The 18,895-nt window shown below is 39.4% G+C and overlaps 1 protein-coding gene across 2 annotated transcripts; it reads left to right on the top strand.

The window, feature by feature from the left end:
- The first annotated feature begins 1,774 nt into the window (after window positions 1–1,774).
- On the top strand, window positions 1,775–18,842 carry LOC139630510 (periphilin-1-like). Of its 2 annotated transcripts, none has more exons than XM_071494055.1 (10): window positions 1,775–1,948; window positions 2,354–2,412; window positions 3,290–3,363; window positions 4,235–4,465; window positions 4,756–4,817; window positions 7,714–7,800; window positions 8,134–8,303; window positions 11,192–11,268; window positions 12,068–12,202; window positions 17,870–18,842. In XM_071494055.1, coding segments are annotated over exons 2-10 (1,059 nt in total). In that variant the 5' UTR covers window positions 1,775–1,948; window positions 2,354–2,411; the 3' UTR covers window positions 18,092–18,842. The 2 variants fall into 2 exon arrangements, with proteins under 2 accessions (XP_071350156.1, XP_071350146.1); XM_071494045.1 differs by lacking the exon at window positions 1,775–1,948 and adding an exon at window positions 2,043–2,252.
- The last annotated feature ends 53 nt before the right edge of the window (window positions 18,843–18,895 follow it).

The raw sequence follows: 18,895 nt of genomic DNA, 5'->3' as shown, positions 1-18,895 counted from the left end.
GCAGGGCACCTGGACCAACATCCATTTATAAACTGTTTGTTAACATTTGCAACTGCAGACCTGTTATGGTATAACCATCTTTTAACTTACACATACAGTTTGACTGGCTGTTAGCTGATGCTGATGTGGGCAAAACTCAAAATAGGACAGAGAGAGAGAACAATCTGCTGTGGCCATCCCTTGGGATTTTGAGGATGATGGTCCCCTAGTCGTTGGTGGTCTGGTGGACCCTGAGATGGGTGAAGAATCCCAGCCTGCAATAGTGAAATGTTGATAGTAAGGGATCTGTTGTTTGAATAAAGACTCTCACATTGTTTGTGCCCATCATGTCTGTGTATTTTCTGTTCAGTAATAATGCAATTACAAATGTTGGTAAAACATTAAATAATAACATGTAAGTTGAACTGACAGTTGAAGAACTGACAGCTGTGGCCTATGATGTAGGCTTATAGGACTATGATATAGTCAATTCTTGACTATGAGTGTTTGGCCTATGGTTCTTCATTACCTTCTGTACTGGCTAAACTGAATATTTTGCAAATGAGTATGTAGTGTAGTTGAGTGTGTAGTGGACCATTCTGCACTTCCCCAGTTTCACCTCTGTTCATAGAACTGTATGAAGTTCTGCTGGAGTGGAGATGGATTAAGTTGGCTCTCCATTACCGGGTTATAGTTCTTGATTCATCAAATAAGGCAAAGGTGGAGGCTTCCTGATCAGACTTCAGTATACACAGCAGAGCTCCTGGCAATCCTATGGGCTCTTTGGTGGTTAGAAGAGTCTAGGCCAAAGCTGACAGTGATTTGTGGTGATTCTCTTGCAGCATTAGAGGTAATGAATCAGGGAAAGTGTAAGGCCAGGCCAGATGTGGTTACAGAATTAACGATGCCAGCGAACAGAATACATAAAGCTGGATGCAGTGTAGGATTCATGTGGGTGCCAGGCACATGTAGGAACAGAAGAGGCAGCAGATGAAAATGAAAAAAAGCAGCCCTCAAGGAAAATATTGAAATATCACTTACATATGGTTCACTGGAAATATATTCTCTAACCAAAACTGAAATCTCAAAAACATGGCAAAATTCAGCAGATAAGGAAGAATGGGCAGGTTTTGCTATGCTATACAACCAAAGGTCTCATATAGGATTGCCACAACTTCTAGGGAGGAAGAGCAGTGTTAGGGTTAGGGTTAGTTATTAGACTGAGGTGACACTGTGGGGAGTGGGCTGGTCCTGATCTTGACAACATCTTGACTGGAAGTGTAAAACAGAGGCTATAAAACATATTCTGCTGTAATGTATTCCATGCAAAGGAAGAAATTATACAGAGATTTAGTGGAACTAGGGTAAAGTGTCTTTATTCTGTCAAACATACTTTGTCTCGAAGGCCCAGAGAGAATCAGAATAACTGCTGTAATGAATCCACACCACTGCTGTGTACCAGGGTACATAGATTTGTACCAATGGTGACTATTATTGATCTTATTTCAGGGAAATCAGAAGGCAATCTGTAAATGATATAGTACAGGCAGGATTAGGGAATAGGGTGTAAGCATCATCATCATTATCAGTATTAGGAGGAATATTATTATAATTATTATTGTTATTATTTGTTAGTTTTCTTTTCTGTAGTATTCAGTTGATCTAGTGCCATGACTCCACACACTCCGGCACAGTAGCTGGAGGTATGCACCTTTTAAGCTGGTCCGCCAAGAAACACAAAGAAACGGGGGCAGCAATACCTCATCTCTCCGTTTAGTGAGCCAGACCAAAGAAGGAGAAGAAGAACCGCTGTAGCCACGGCTGTTTTGGTTTTGCTTGCACATGCTCACGAAGAGAAAACTTTGAATTACTGTGCAACTTGGCTTTCAGCATGAAGCTAATTGTTCCGTTTTAGGAGAAATATGTAAAACGCACTTTGTGGTCAGGAGTATTCACGTTATTTTTTTTGGTGAGTGAGTTTCTTACGACTTCCTCTTGTGCTACGATGCTAACTAGCCAGGTTTGCTAACAGCAGTTGTTACGCAGCTTTCTCGTCCAGTCATAACATCATACATTTCAGGAGAAACGAAGAGTCACTTATCGCCATTTGACAGCAGTGGCTCCGTTGTGTGAAGTGCCAGTGTTGTCACACTTGTTCACAATCCCCAGCGCCTTTCACATACTGTGAGACACTGGATATTCCCAGTTTGAAGAAGGGAAGTGGAGTCACAGTGTGACTGTTGGGGATGGTGTGGAAATGTTGTTGAACTGAGGTCAGAGGTCAAAGATCTTTTGTTAAGTGTGTGATCTGGGGTTGGGTGAATATGCGTATGCTAAATCAGTTAAACAAGGCTGTTCCCTTTTCTTCTTGTAGGTTCTTTACTGTGACCTCTTGAGTTCACCAGACAGGAGACCAAGATCATTCCTTAAACAGTAAGTGAAAATAATTGCCTTTTGCATGTTTTTACAACTCTAAAAGTTGGTGATTGATGATGATGATTTAAAAAAATCCCGAATGTGCATACTAAATATGAATAACTATTTACATAATTATTATAGACATCAAAGCAGGAGTCTGTGATGGTGTAGATTATTTATACAGCTTTGACACACTGCTTCAGTTATTCCAGTTTGAAAATGGGAAGATAAAACCAATGATAGGCCAGTGAGTGATGCATTTGCCCAAGCAGATGTAAAAAATGGTCTTGTCAGTGTGTGAATGAAGAAGTTACTGTCAGTGATCTATTATGGAGCCAACTTATATGATTGTTAGTCCCAAGTACAGTCCTATTGAGCATTGCCAGAGCACTATAAGTGAAGTGCTTTTTGTGGGCTGGCTTTGTGAGCCTAGAAGACAGCTGGAGAGATTGTTGGCCAACAGCTTCAACCTACCATCTCCTATCAATACCTGAGTGGTCTTAGGAAGTATGCCTACAGCCTTGCAACAGTCTTTGTTGCCCCACTGTTAGAGAAGCTTTGAGAAAGTGTGGCAGCATCATGATTGAAACTTTTAAAGATTGTGGCTCGGATCTCCAGCTTTACAAAGTGTAGAATGTCTGACACATTGAGTGAAGGTGTTTCTCCACTGGAAGAAACACTGGCTGCTCACTTTTTTCTGGCACAGCTAAAGTGAGGGAGAAGAGAGCCTATTTCATTGCTGACCAGGGATGACGATATTGCCGCCATGTATCAAAGTTTAAAAAGCACCCGGCCTTAGTTTTGACTTCTTATAGAACGGTGTTGTAGAGTCTTCACCCCACTAAAGATATCTATCTATCAAATGTTTGAATGGAAATTTTGTGTTTTGCAGTGGCATATCGACATAGTCGAAAATCAATTAGAGACATGTATGAAGAGCGCTTCATACCGATGGATACAAGAGAGGTAAGTGAATTGTTTTTGCATGGCAAAAATCCATTAGTTTGACTTAGGCCACTTGTAACTGTAATTAGTGAGAAAAACTGATTAGTTAACAGTATCCTGACACTGTATTGTTCCTTAAGTTGCAGTCTTGTGATTAGCCTCCTATCACTGTGGTAGGTATTTATGATTGTATATAGTATTCAGTCACTTTTTGTTTCTTTGTAAGTCACTCTTTAGGTTGATACTGATGTTGTAACCACTTCTCATAATGCTTTTTAAAATTACTGAGTGTATAATAATGAATAATGTGGTGGATGCAGTTTTTGTTATCTTTGTCTGACCAAAAAACATTCAAAAAAATTTATTTGTGATCTACATGAACCAAGCTATTCTTTGAGACCTCAGACTATAGAGACCAGATTGTCATTAGCACCGGCCCTCAGAGCCAGAGCTATGGTACTGAAGATGCACTGTGGTATATGCATGCACTGTAAATGGAAATATACAGTATCTTAGGACATCCCTGTTGGGGAAAGGCGGCATTATATGATAAGTGTCTTACATAGAATACCTTTAAACATCAAATTATACTTTTGCAATTTTTTCAACTTGAAGGTTTAGTTTTCTGCCAAACTTCAGAAAACATATTTGATTGATTGTCTAATTAGTTTAATAATAGTCTGTTCCTCATCTTGTATCCGGAAAAGCTTCGTCTTCAAACTATTTATGTTCAGTTTCTGAATTAGTGAGCTGTCTACACTGAACCTCAGAGCACTTTGAATGGCATGTTATTCCTTCTTATGTTAAGAGTTATTCTGATTCAGATTCAGTCTTGTACTGGGTAGTGAGGCTTACAGAGTGAAATGTAAAATGTGATATTGTGTCCCTACAGGTAAAAGTTCATCGAGTTGTCAATATTGTTGAAAGGAGGAGCCCTATGCATCGGCCGGGTCTGGAATATGATAGAGATTTTAATGATGACCAGTGGTATGGTGGTCCTCGAAATTACCAGGATGCAAGAGAATGTCACGATGATGGCATTTACCCATCCAGTGATTGTCGATACTTTGACGAAAACCCCAACTTTGGCAACTATCGCAGAAATTCCCCACCCCCACGACATGTAAGAAAAGCGTGGCATGCATGCTTTCTAAACTAAATTCTCTTTTGTCATAAATTTGAAACTTGAATATAACAATCATAGTACTAGAGCCAGAGCAAGGCCTGAATAGCCTGATCATTTTTACCTGCGACAAACTTCAAGAAATGGCATAATATTATGCATGACTCTAACAGAAATACGTTGCCATTAGTTTTACTGCATTCATTTAATTAGACTCTTGTTGGGTTTGTAGTTCCTAACAATGCACTAGCATTGCCCAATTAATGTTGAAATTGTGATTTTGTTTTCAGGAGGGCTCATACTCCCAACAGTGTTATGCCAGAGATGATTTGAGGCATCAGTTAGACTCAAGGTAAATTATATTGATTCTCCTATTTCAAAGGCTCTCAATTTGTCAATTAATTAAATTTATTTTTGGTCACATCCTGATCATTTCACTTCACTGAATTCTTTTTGTAATGCATGAAACTGACCTGTAGGTGGAGGCAGAGTTCTGTGTTTTGAAAAGTGAATATTATTTGCTTATTAGGTTTAATGATCCTCATGGTCTAAAAAAGGTTAACCACAATTAGCATAAAATCACTTTAAATTTCCAATTCATTACCTTTATATTTCACCCAAGACAATATGATATGCTGTATGATATCATGATATCCATCATTACAAATTGTTGCAAGCAAAGTCCTGCCTAGGAGAATAGAGTAAGGATGCATATCTCAATTATCTGTGACCACACAGCTCTTAAGGTAAGTTAAGAGCTTAACCCCACACAGAGCAGCTAAATCTAACAGTCCAACTCCTGCCTCAACACACACTCCTCTCAACCTGGCCACTTCAACATACCAGCAGTTTACGGGCCCAGACCCCCTTTTTCCAGGAGTCATACCAGGCTAGAGAGAGAGGGACAAAGGGCACTAGTGTCTACTCACTCAGCCAAACAACCCCACCCCCACCCTCTACCCCACCCTGAGAGGAAAAACAGCTGGACCACTCCCTCTTCAGTCAAACACCCACACACATCTCAGATATTCTAAGCAGCATATACCTTGTGCTTTTTTGTTGTTGTTGTTTTTAAACAAAATTTCTACGTCAAATTAAAATTCATATCAGATATTTTTAGGTTCACAATTTTACTGATAATTACATAAATTTGCAAAGTTCCAAATTACCTTAAAATCTGTCTACTGTCGAGCAGCTGAGGTGCATATTGGTCAAATTACTTAAATCTACCTAAAGTGCAGATGTAGCCTCATATGATTATACCAAAAGTTCTGCGATTCCTGGATTCTTGAATACAGAATACCCTGATTTGTATTCTGCCACCTGTGAACCATTTTGCACATACATTGGTGGGCATTCAGACGTGGTGATCACACTGAATTGATGAAGTGTTTGTAACACTGTAACATTCAAACATCATAGGAATCTTAATTTTGTTACTGCTTCTGCTGTTGATTTTTGGATGCTCATCGTGGTTGACTGGCGATTTTGACTTAGGTCTTGGCAGTATACATGGAAATGACATTGATTGACAACTTGTCTGGGTCAAGTTGCACCATTTGTGACCCTAACATATGTTTAAAAAAGTCTATGCTTCAGCTTCTCCTGTCAAGAAGCAGCAGATTGCCTCTCCTCTATGCATCCTATGTCCCTGACAACAAAACTAGATGTCTGTCCGTACAATTTATTGTTGCACATTTTGCATTTCAGTGGCCATGAAGTCAAGGGGGCAAATAAAAAAAAATGTTTTAACCCTCGTGCAAGACAGAAAGACCAGACACTCTAGGCTCTCTAAGCCCAAGCAGGGCACATATTAACGGGGACTAATGGCGTATCCTCTGTGGCTACATGCACTCAGTAACTACGCCATAACTCCTTACCATACAACTACAAAGGGGTGTGGGATAAAGACAAGCAGTGTGTAAAGGTCATAAAGTTTGCAGCAAAGTCTTAGTGACACACACTTGAGTCACTTTTTTTGTGTCCCTGTGGAGGTTTTGCCCACAGATCGTGAAATGGGTGAACTGCCTGACGTACAACCCCAAGTTATGAGTCACTGTCTTAATAAACAGTCACAAGCTACTGTGGTAAATTAAGCATTTTCTTGTGTTTGTACAGTGCCTTTATAAATACATCCAGTTAACTGAAGCTAGGCTGTGTTTTGTCCTTTGTGTTGTCATTGAAGAAAGCAAAGGGAAGAAAGATGCAAATATTAACAGTTGTTATTATTAGTTTGTTTTATCTCTCGAGATGCACAGTTATTTTTAGGCTTTATGACTCACCAAATTATTTCATTGGTCCTTTCATTTCTTAGTTTGATGTCTGCCAGTGTTAAGAGAATATACTTCATTGGAAAATTTCTGCTTCTGCAATAAGACATGACCTTTTAAATGTGTGTAACTTCTGGCTGAATGTCTGCCTGATAAAAGCTTGATTTACCTTCTATAGAATTCCTTTTTCCTAAATAAAGTACACAACTTTTTTTGTACCGTAGCCTTTTGATGTTAGTTTTTTACTGCATGGATGGCAATTCAGTGTTTGGCAAATGGCAGGTTGAGTCTTGGCTACTTCAAACACACCATGGGTCGTAAAAGTTTTAGGCCTTGTTAGACCTGCTCTTTGTTTGAGATGTGGCTCGAGTTCAGACAGAGGTCGTGACAACCAGGTGCCTTTGGGTCATTTATACCTCTGGGCCTAAAGGTTGCTGTTCAGACACAAGGTTTTCTTTGAAAATCATACAAACGAGGTGCAGTGAACAGTGAAATTTCACTACTTACTTTAGATAAATGCTCAACAGTAGGTCATTGCATTACATGGTTGAATAAAACATTTGGGGAGAGTGTGTTGTAACTTCAGCTCCATATTTAGCTCACTCATGGCTATGCCTACAATTGAAGACAGACAGTAGTGAAAGAAAACCAAAATTGGTCCAACTGTTGCTTGTGCCAAAGTGGAAGATTGCCTCCATTCCACAAATTGATCAGTGTGCCACAGTGCCTTGCTATGTCTGAATTTAAATCTTTGTGGTTTCGCCTTCTATTTATTCTGTTTCCATTACACATTTTAAGGCATACACTGACAAATACTTTTGCTTCTTAAACCAGTTTTGATGAAAATGATCAACTTGCACTCATCATACTCTTGATTTGTTTATCATGTTTTGCCTGAACCTTTGTTTACAGTGCAGCTTTGCCAGCCATTGAGTTACCTGTATTTTTGAGTCTGTATGTTTTTTTTGTGTTTTGCAGGAACAATGGCAGACCTGCTCCCTATTACCGCAACAGAGGTCGAGGGTTAGGCCCTCCTCGGAGGCCAGTGCAGGACAGAAAATCCAAGTCAGTCCCCTCACATCCACATGTTTTACACTATACAGTTACTAAACTGCTGACTCTGGAATAGGCAGGGATTGAAATCAATTGTCTAGTTTTTGCTGTAAGAGCTGAGCTTCCATTCAGAACTGACCATTTTAGTCTATAAAGAGCATTGTCCAAAGACATTTGTATTAATTGATATTCAAACACAAATATAACACAAATAGAAATTAATAACTTTTCATAATGGGAAACATTTTGTTTATCAACAACCTGTTGCATGCCCACTGGCCTTCTAATGAAATCTTAGCTTTTGGGGGATTCATTGAACTTCTTGATTGTTATTTATTTCCATAGAGAAGACCAAGACTACAGGGTTTCTCCGCCTGTTGTAATCACACGCGACCGCTCCCCTGGAAGGAGGGAAGCCCAGCCACCTGTAGGGCGTTCTGGATCAAACACCAGCAGCAAGAGTTTCTCCCCTGAAAGGGAAAAAGGCTGCATCTCCCAGCAGGCCCACCAGAGGCGTAAGTATTGCGTCTCAATTACAGTCTTGTGTTGTGATCAGCTGAAAGAGCTGAAGAGACGTCCTAACAGAGCTGACGACTAGACAAGCCAGAAGAGTTCAAGCAGTATTTTATTAATCACTTCTCAAACTGACCTACTTAATGGAAATATTTTTGTTTGTTGAATCTGAACAAGTTTCATCACAAAACATGTCATCTCCACACCGACTCACGGATATCAATAATGAAACAGGGGTACAACAGAAATACTACAAGTAATAGGTTGTTCAGTATTGGGTATTATATGTGCTGTTCTTTTGTGCACAGCCGCTAGTGCCAGTGATCAATGGTAATTGGTAAATGCATTAATAAAGCGCTTTTCTATTCTTTACAATACATGACACATTCACCCATTTACACACATATACACAACCATACAGTGATGGAACAGCCATCAGATAATGAACTGTTACCTGTTTGATGTCATTAAACTGTTATACCTTAGATATTTTAGCAATCATTATATCACCTCATCTAATGTTGCTTTTTTAATTTCAAGCAATCAGACTGTATGTAAATATATTTATAGCTCTCTGAGAGAGGCAGAGAAAAGGTCAAACTGATCACTGTTCAAATCCATCAGGCATTTTTCAGCTCTGTCTTCCACCTTTGCTTTCAAATCTGTTGCCCAAAACTGGCAGTAATGGCTGCCCATCTGCTTAACCTGCTGCCCCAGTGGATAGTGTGACGTTCAGTAACAAAGCACCAATCTGAACTACCTGACACTCTGTGATTAGCCACAACATGAAAGACCTGAAGAAGCATAGCTAATGGGAGAGTTAGTAGCCAGTAGAGTTGTGAATTTACCTTTATCTAATATAATGTTTGTCCTTGCAGCTGTTATACCTTCTGTCATTTTCCCATTTTACAGAAACATATGTATAATTGCAACGTGTAAAGGAATTAAGCCATTCCAGGTGAAGCATCTGTTTTCAGAGGTGTAGTGTGAGGGGCCAGGGTATGCTGAAACACGTTAAGATGTTAATTACACTAACACCACGCATTTTAGAGGCTGGGGAAAAAGGATACCCTTGGTTTATTGGGGTGGTTTGGCTTTGGGTTCAGAACCTGACCTTTTCTCCAGTGAGAAAGTAGTTCATGTGCAGGCTTAACAATGTCTTCAGAATCACTTTGGGTCTGTCATTTGACACGCTTTCTTTTGTGACTTTCACAGGCTTCAGAACTTTAATTAACAATGCTGAGCTAATGAAATTTATGGATTCAGTCTGAGGGAAAGAAGTGTGGACAGCAATTTCTTCAGTGCTTTGGTTTCTTAGATACATAAACATATTAATTTCTTGAAAACTTAGCTCTGTGTTGTACCACCCTTTGAAGATGCAATAAAACTGTGAGAAAACAGTTGAACCTCCACATGCATCTGGGACACTAATTAAAGCAGCAGAGCAAAGTAGACAAAAATAGGGGTTTGGTTATAGGGTGTGTATACCAGGCTTTGTCATACACAGGGAGGATCTGTACAATGTCTTTTCACAAATCTTGGTTGATGATGACTATCATTAGTGAATAAGATTAGGTCTACTGCCACGTACGCCGTCATGCAGTCATTGGCCTAGGTGGACTGGACTCCACCTATGAAAACTGGTCCCTACAATGTGGAATGCTACTTAAGGTGCATCTCCAGGATCTTTAATCTCCCTGGAACGTCCAGAAACTTTCTCAGGGATAAAAGTCACTCCAGTGCATTTTCAGAGTTCGGCCAAAGCCCTGGGAACATAAAGCAAATAAGTCCAATGTAGTATCAAAAGGGAGACGGTTGCCTGTCATGTCATTTGTACATATGATGATGGCAGTGAGAGTGAAAATGGACAACAAAGCCTTGACTTGTCAGTCCATTGGTTATAAAAGCTGTTTGACTGTTCCATCCTGATTATTGTCAGTCACAAACTACAAGCAAAACAGTGTGTTTGCAGATGTGGGTTTTTAAAAATGTTGGGTGTATAACTGTGCTGCGGAAAATGCTAGCATACTTAACCAATCAGCGCTGCAGGCCTACTTTTTTCAACTTCATCGTCAGTTTCGCAATTGACCATACACAGTCTGGCCATATACTAGTTTTTGACGCAGTCTTTTTGTAACTGAAAATGCCAATCAGAGAAGCACATGTATTTAATAAAGCAGTTGGCCAAATGTACATAGTTAAGAACTATCCTATACTATACTAGTAAGTACCTCAGTTTGTGTGTACACCTGAGGCCAAATGAGTCTTCTCTGTTTGATGGCAGGCTAAGTGTAACCATTTAAAATGGCTATAAACACTTTTTCCTTTTGACACAATGTCGTAGTAAATTGTTTGTAATATGTGTGCCAAAATCCTTAACACTGTTGTTTGTGTGTATACTCCATGGTCCAGCTGAGGGACTTCAATTAAGATGTTTTACCTTAGCCCACTCTAATAACTATGGGAGGTTTCTTCAATAAAAACAAATAACTTGACCATATTTGTTTTGTTCTAGACACATTGGAGCCAGCAGAGGACAATATTTCAATTTAGGCACAGCTGAAATCTCCAACCACTATTGTGTGGGAGGCTCCAACAAGGGAATATTAAAAAAAACAAAAAAAAAAACCCAACAATGATTTATACTTTTCGGCTGCCTCATAATGCCTTGGCGTCACGATTGTGCATAATGATAATTGTACTTTACAAGTACTGTGCAAAATTAAATAAAAGAATGCCATGGTTATCCTCATATATTCTTTAGTTCGCCCTCGCTTTATAGTTGTCTTCCCCTTGTCCTCCCTTTGTGTTTTCCATGATAATATGAGGATGATGTTCTGTTTGTTTGCTCACTTTTCTTTCTATTTTCATCTTTCTGTTTTTTCTGTAGAAAAGCCAAATGTGCTGACAAGTCACACTCCCAGCAGCTCTGTGGAGGGGTCACCTCACAGCTCAGGATCTTCAAAGGTAAAAGAGCCAGAAGTGCTCTGCTGAGAAACATGTTGCAAATAGAAAATAAAAATAAAATAAAAATACAGTCCAGAGGAGTGATGGAATATCAATGTACTGCAATTCCATAAAATTGCCGTCTTTGTATTTCCTATGCAAATTTACTCCTTGGCAGGACAAATACAGTCATTCTTGTGGCCCACACAAAGGGCATCCTGTTCATTATACCTGCTCAAATCTTAAGAATGCAGCAGCTAGAACAGGATAAGAATAAATACTATACATGCTTATGTAAAATGAAAACAACACAAAGACATGAAGTCATCATCACACCACAAACAAGTTTATATTATTACATTAATTGTCCTTCTTACCTTTGAGTTTTTCAACATTGACTACAACTGCATTAGTGTGCAGTGATAATGGTAATTGAACACATAGAGGTAAAATATATAGTGCATTTGTTGTCAGTGGGCCAAAATAAGCAAAATAACCAGTATGTAACTATAAGAAGTAAAATAACATTTCAGTTTATGTTTACTATAATTGCAAGTGTCACTGACTGGTGCATTGGTGTCACCTGGTCTTTACTTTGATCTTTGGTTGTAAAGATCCATTCATCAGAGAGATGTACTGTATTTGGCACCTTCCTCTCTGTTTACTGTTGACATGTGGCATGTGTAATTGGACATGTACGAAAACAAGAACTCAACACCCGCAAGAGAGCAGAGTTGTCTCTATTTGAAACACTTTGAAATCAGAACCAGTTTCTAAACCTGGTGACCCCAGCTCTAACCTTTAACCTTTGGCCTGCCAGGAAAAAACTTCTGCCTCTCTAGCGGAGTCGGAGGAGGTGGTGGCTGCCAGCATGGAGCCAAAGCCGACACCAGAGGAAGACTTCAAGACTCGCCGGTTGGAGGCCATTAAGGCTAAGGCTCTGGAAATTGAGAAGGTAGATTTCATCCATGAAACTTCTGTGAATTCTCTTGACTCTGTTGCTTGTGCCACAATATAGCTTGTCTCAACTCTCTTCGTTGGAGGTGAACATTTCCCCATTATCACTGGGTCTCTAGTATACTGTAAAAAGCTTTATTTAACCAGGTATCGGGTATTACTGAGTTGTTGTAAAATCTTATTGTCTTAAAACAAGTTGGAAAATCTGCCGAAGAGGTGAGATTGTTTTTCTTGTTTCCATGGCAAACCTTTATATTATTTAATAAAGGAGCAATCTGCTTTATTCTGTCTTGTTTCAGGATGCTGATATTCATATTTTTTTTTAAAGTTTTGAAACAAGACAACAGCAAGGGAAACCTGCGGACTTATTTTCTTGGCATTTTTTATTATTACATTTATGTTGTGGCCAGCCTTTTTATTCTAACATGAGGCTGACCCCTTATTGACTCTTACATATCACACCTGACAACCCCGAATATCCAGGGTCAAAATGATTACACAGGACATGGACTCAGGTCAGGGAGGGTGTCAGTGGGAGGTTTGTAAGAGATTAAAGTGGTGCCCTACTGCACTGAATAGCACAGATACTGAAGAGTTTTGTTATTGTATTTATATTTAAAAACTTGATTTTGTACACTGCAGCTAAAACACTGTAGGACTGAGGTTCTTATTGTGTGGTTGCCCTTTGTTATATGTGTGAGCTTTACCCTGGTATCAAGGTGGGTCATGTATCCAGACAGTGATTTTACACTGGCTGTATAATGTGGCTGAGAGTATTGTGTCTAATAGGTCTTTGTTGGTGTAGAGAAGGAGGATGAGTAAGCAGAACAATCCTTAGCACTTCAGGTTTTGACGCATCTTGTGGCCTGCTATTTGCAGTTGCACTCCTTTCCCTCCCCTTCATCGCTCTCCACTACAGTGCCACTTATCTGTTCCCGTTAAAGCAGGGCAGGAATTGCCCTGCAGGATGCAGGCGGCCCACCCACAGTGTGGTACGTCTCCTGGCATAAGCAGACACATGCTTACCCTGCCATTTCCAACTGCTTCTACAGACGTGGTGAGAGAAACCGAAACCACTACAGTGTCTTTACTGTAACATCTGCCCTGGGCTCAGTTAAACACACACCGATCCATCACTGTAGATCAGGTAGTGGGCAGAGCAGGACCTCAGATCTCCTCTAACTTGTTTGAAGGAACTGCTCCAATCCACAGCAATTTGTGTAAAACAAGCCTGCTCAAAAAACGGAACTATGACATCCTTGTTTTATTTTTTATTTTTCCTAATTTTTCTGTTTTTCAGCAAGCTCTTAACACTGCGTACAACCGTGTTAGGAGGGGCTCATTCCATTGGAAATGGATTTGTCACACCAGCAAAACTCATTGTTTTTTTCCAGCCAAGAGCTTGTAATACACACTCTCTGTGGGTGTTTCAAGGTTATAAAGGAAATCAGAAACCTCAAACACATTCATTGAAACAGTAAACATCCCTGCTTATGGCACTGCTTGTCATAACATGTTTCAAAATACTAAATCATTTCAATATGAGCAGAATGACCAGCGTGTTGTTTTGTAAGCCTTCATCACAACACCTCATTTTCTTTTTTCCCGATGCAGCAGAGGACCAGTGGAGCAATTTTTTTCTCTTTGTTGTGACCACGGAACAAATCAGAGCAGGTAGAATAGCAGCTCCAATGATAGGAACTCAGAAAATATCCATTCAAAACATAGCAAAGTGCCTGGGAGTGATTTTCAGAGAAGTCCGTTCATCATCTCAATCAGTGCAAATGAAACATATCCATTTCAACTATTAGCCCCTCCATCGAGAGGTCCGGTTTGCAGCTTGAGTGATTAAAATGGCTCTTTTAATATCCCCTAATGTGTACCAGCCCTCAAGTCATTACTCTTACTTCCCTTATTACGCAGGACCCCTGCCTGCATCAGTGCTCATTTGAGCAGAGCCTCACTAAATGTCTATGTGAGTGCCTTATGCATAATCTCACTCAAACTCTTAACTTCCCAACCCCCACACGGTATCCAGGCGCACACTCCTGTCGGTATGTTCACAATTTGGACCTCCACAAACATCCGATTTGGGCAGAAGCCCACTTTTTAAGGCTCCTCCTTAAGGCCCCTAGTGTTGCTGTTTCTCTTGGGGCTCCAGTCCGTCCTGTGTGGCCCCTTAGTATCAATCTTAAAGATCAGCTCATGGCTCCCACTCAAGGGACTGAACTTAGGCAGAACCTCCTTGCAACCTTTTCTCACACCATAAAGAGCATGCTCAGGTCAAAAGCACCCTTCCTGTTTGTTCAAGTAACATGGGAGCAGATATTACAAAAATAGCAGGCTGTTTGAAGTCACTCCGTACTTGTTTAGTACTGTGATAAATGTGGAGTGATGCTCTTTATATTAAATTAATTTACACGTATGCACTTAATAGCAGTCTTCTAAGCTCCAGTGCCATCAGGGGAAATGTCTTAATATGAGTTCATAGTTCATTATAAGGCCATTTTCTAACCCTTTCCTTATCCTATTGCAAAGCTTTCAAGTGCATAAAAGTGTGTGTATATGGGATATAATGAAGTGAAAATGTAATCACTGTCAACAATGGCTGTAGCTTGGGAAAAGCTTTGGAAGCTTTTGTTTTGAAAGATGGCAAACATAATCAAGCCAAAGTGATTAGAGGGGTACTGGTTTGTGGGACATACACCACGTGTTTGTGTCTCATTTGGCCCTTGTTTCGTCTCACATCTTAAAATCTGGAACCAATTTTTGCTCCTCCCAAATAAAGCTCACTGAGTGAAAATATTTAACAAAGGGGAAATCTGCACTGAAGAGGTATGAGTGTGGAAAACCACCTGAAATAACGGTTGTGTATTATTAAAACAAGATTATATAATAGAAAAGATTCAGAATTGCCTAAGATGGGACAGCTAATACCGTGCACACACAGAGAAGGAAACCTGTTTAGCTGAATGAAGCTGACCCTGAGCTCAGCTGGCCACACGTGTCGTGAGCCTCTCACTTCCTTGTGGTTGGCGGTGAGGACTATCATTATGTGGGGCCATGAATTCGCTTGACATGATCTGCAGACGTTAAAGCATCAGCCTGGGTCCAAACATCTCCCACAGTCTGGGATATTTCTGTCTAAATATTCTTGACTTGTCTTCACCATGCCTGTGTACATGTGATACAGTGATAATAACCTGTATTTCTTTAATATTCATAGTCATAATAGTTATTCCACCCTACCATAACATTTGATACTTTTTTTTTTTTCCTTGTGCAAACAGCGCTCTAAATTAATGTACTGTCGCACAGAATGTGGGTTAGGGATGCAGGAATGAATAGATAAGTGAGAATCAACCATCTGAACATGCTGAAGCTAGTTCAGCAGGGGAATTATCAGGGGAAGAAGAACTGAACTCATCGAGGAGCTGGAGGCATTGCAATTCTTTTTTAACATCATCGTAATTATCACGTAGAGCACAAAATAGAGACCCTTCATTTTCTCCCACCAGAATGTGTGTGTGTAATTTTATAATTTCACATAACCTTAATTAGCCTACTCCGGTCTCAGTCTGACACACACAACAAATTGTGCATCTGGGGTTTTTTTTTAAACCCTGCTGAGTAACTACGAGGTGCTCAGTAGCTTCTCTCAGCCTTTTGTTTTTTAAGCATCGGACCTTTCTTTGGCTTGAAAACACAGCGAGTGGTTCTCACATAGTGAATTGTTTCCACCCTCATTGTTCAGCTGAACTGAATGCCATAGTATTTTTGTTTCTTTGACCTTTTCTGTGTGTTCAAAGTCCCACACAGCTCAGCTCCCTCCCAGATTTAGATCGAAAACACCATCTTGATACAGTGGTGTATTTCTTGTTTCTTCCAGTCCTGCACTGGATTTTTTTTGTTTCTCGCTCAGTAATGACAGTCATATTCCAGTAGATCATGTCAAGTGTATAACCATATTGTAGACACTTATTTTGCTCAAAACCCTCAAGAAATTTGCATCAGGTACATTTCATGTATTTGTGATTGTGGTAGAATGAATTTACAAGAGCTCTTGTGATCACTACACAAGTTGTTGGATACATTATCATGTGTTAGCCTACATACACATTATGTAATAGGCAAAGAAACAGCAGTTGTGGTTTCAAATTTCCCCATAACCGACAGAACCCTGGAATATAGCCGCTTAACCATTTAACCTCACGTTCAGCTTAAGGCTGGACACAGATTTAAGTTGACAGGCAGCATTTTTCTTGTCAAAATTACCAAATCTGATAGCTCGCATTTTATTGCATTTAACAGAAAGTTAATGTTAGATGAGATATAGTCATCTAATTTGTGTTCTACAACAAAGACCTGCACAGATCACTTTCCTAAAATGGCTGTGCAGCTGAACATGATACAGATATACAGTACCTCCATGGAAGATAAACAGTCACTACTTTGAAGAAGAAGTTCATATCTTCTGAAAATTGATGAAGAATGACTGGTTTTCATCCTGCAGCTGATCAAAAAAAAGATATTAAATAGAGATGATAGTGGCAGTGTTTTTGGAGGTGAACGGGTCCGTAACGGCTACATACATGTGCCTGTTTGTATATAGACATCATCTAATATTTAAATGTAACTGGATTTGATGTCTTATCAAATGTATTGGACAGCATAGTGCTTGTTTTTAAGCCACAGAAACACAGTCTGTCTACTCCAGTGACTCTAATTTGAGGGGAGAGGTGATCTGAGCTGCATTAACTCAACCCTGGAGGACCCAGTTGTCCCAAACTGCTCCTTGACAGGCCAGTGTAGCCCTAAACCTCACGGCAGCCTCAGGGACTGGCCCCACATTTAGCCTTTTCTCCCCAGGTGATAAAGATGTTGTGAGCTTGCACCTGGGACTCTAATAAAGAACTTTACAGCCGTTTTGGGTCGGCAGTAAAATGTAAGAGGGATGTGAGAGAGAGATTGTTACAATTGGGTGTGAAAGAATGCTACAGCACCACTAACATACTCTGACACCTCATGTTCCTTTTGTTATGGGCGGACATGCACTTGAATAGGCTCGCTTACACACATTCACACACCTGTTTCACAGAATATAGCAAGTTACCAGAACTGGGTTCATCAAGTTCACAATAAGGCATTGATACAAGAGTCGGCCTCTAGAATTCAAAGAGCTGTCAGATGTAGCTGCTCACTTGTTTGTGGGGTCCATTAAGATTTTTTCTCAATGGGCCTTTTAAATATTATCACTTGAATCTAAACTTTAGGTTTCATTTAATCCACAGTTTATTTTTGATGGATGTTATGTGTGGATAAAATACCTAAAAAATTCAGGCATATTCTGAGGTGTGTGATGTAACTTGACTTGCAAACTTGCATGTCAAACACGCAAATGTTATTGTAAAGAAGAAAATATGTGTGATAGATCTTAGGTGTAAAACACCTTTTGTGAATCATAAACCATTACTCTGTATCACTCCAGTTGATTGACAAATATATGTTTTTGATTGTGATCAGAAAGTACAAAATTATTATTTCCAGCTTGAATATTTAAATAACCCTTTACTTTATAGACCAACCTATAATTTGTCTTTTTTTTTCTACACTTCATTGTATCATTATGGATATTAGCATTGCTGACGTGATTTTTACATTACAGCACTACAGGCAGGACTGTGAGACATTTTGCACAGTGGTGAAAATGTTGGTGGCCAAGGAGCCCAGTTTGGAAAACCTGCTGCAGGCTCCGCTGGATGAGAATCTGTTGGAGATCAAACAGCACTGCCTAGATGACCTCAGGCACTTTGTGAAGGAACTGGATGAGGTATTAGAGCAGCAGGACACTTCAGCAGAAGCCAAAGGTCACAAAACACTTGAGTAATAATATGGATGAATATGAATTAAAATCTTATTTCTGAAGTAAGTAGAAAATTGCCCCAGAAGACTTTAATCATATTCTTTAATCAAATGATCATAGCAGTGATTTTTAAACAAATTACTTTCTAAAGAACAAAAGATAGGCTTTTTGATACTGCCAATTTTCCACTTGCCGCAACACAAATAGGATTTAAGACTCAATACCAGATTAAATAATTGTTCAAATGGATTTGTTGTTACATAGAACTACACCTTCAGTATTTTTAAAGGAGAGATACATTCGGAGAACAATGTACAATATACAATTTCAGCTGTTTTTATCACACATCATGTTGTGGAAAAAGTTGATTACAGATGACATTTTTTATTCATATAAAATATTCAGAGTTAAATGTTTGATCATGCAACCAGCTAGAGGCTTGGTCTTATTGTTGAATCTTACCGACAAGAGCAATTGCACAAAGAATGAGTCAAATAACTTTCCTATTACAACCTTTTACTCAGTTTTTATTGATACATATTGTTTTGCGTTTCCAGCATTTGTATTTCTTGGAGCTTAGGCTGCAAGTGAAACTAATGCTAACTGTAACAAGTATTCTCAAAACAGTATCAAAGGGTCCAACTCTTTGTCAGTGCAGTGCTTTTCTGTATGAAATATCATGCATTATTTATAAATGATGTCTAATTTTGAGTTTAACCGACAACTTGTGAATATTTCCTTTTAGATTATTTGTAAATAAAAGGCCTTGAATAAAGTGATGACTCCTCTGGTTTCCTTATATCCATTTAATGCTTTTGCGCATGAAAG

Source organism: Trachinotus anak, unplaced genomic scaffold (genome assembly GCF_046630095.1).
Source record: "Trachinotus anak isolate AG129_WGS33_773 ecotype Australia unplaced genomic scaffold, CSIRO_AGI_Tana_v1 ptg000002l, whole genome shotgun sequence".
NCBI classification, from domain to species: domain Eukaryota; kingdom Metazoa; phylum Chordata; class Actinopteri; order Carangiformes; family Carangidae; genus Trachinotus; species Trachinotus anak.
Note: the sequence above shows the minus strand (reverse complement) of the source record. Positions and strands in the feature narration are given on the sequence as shown.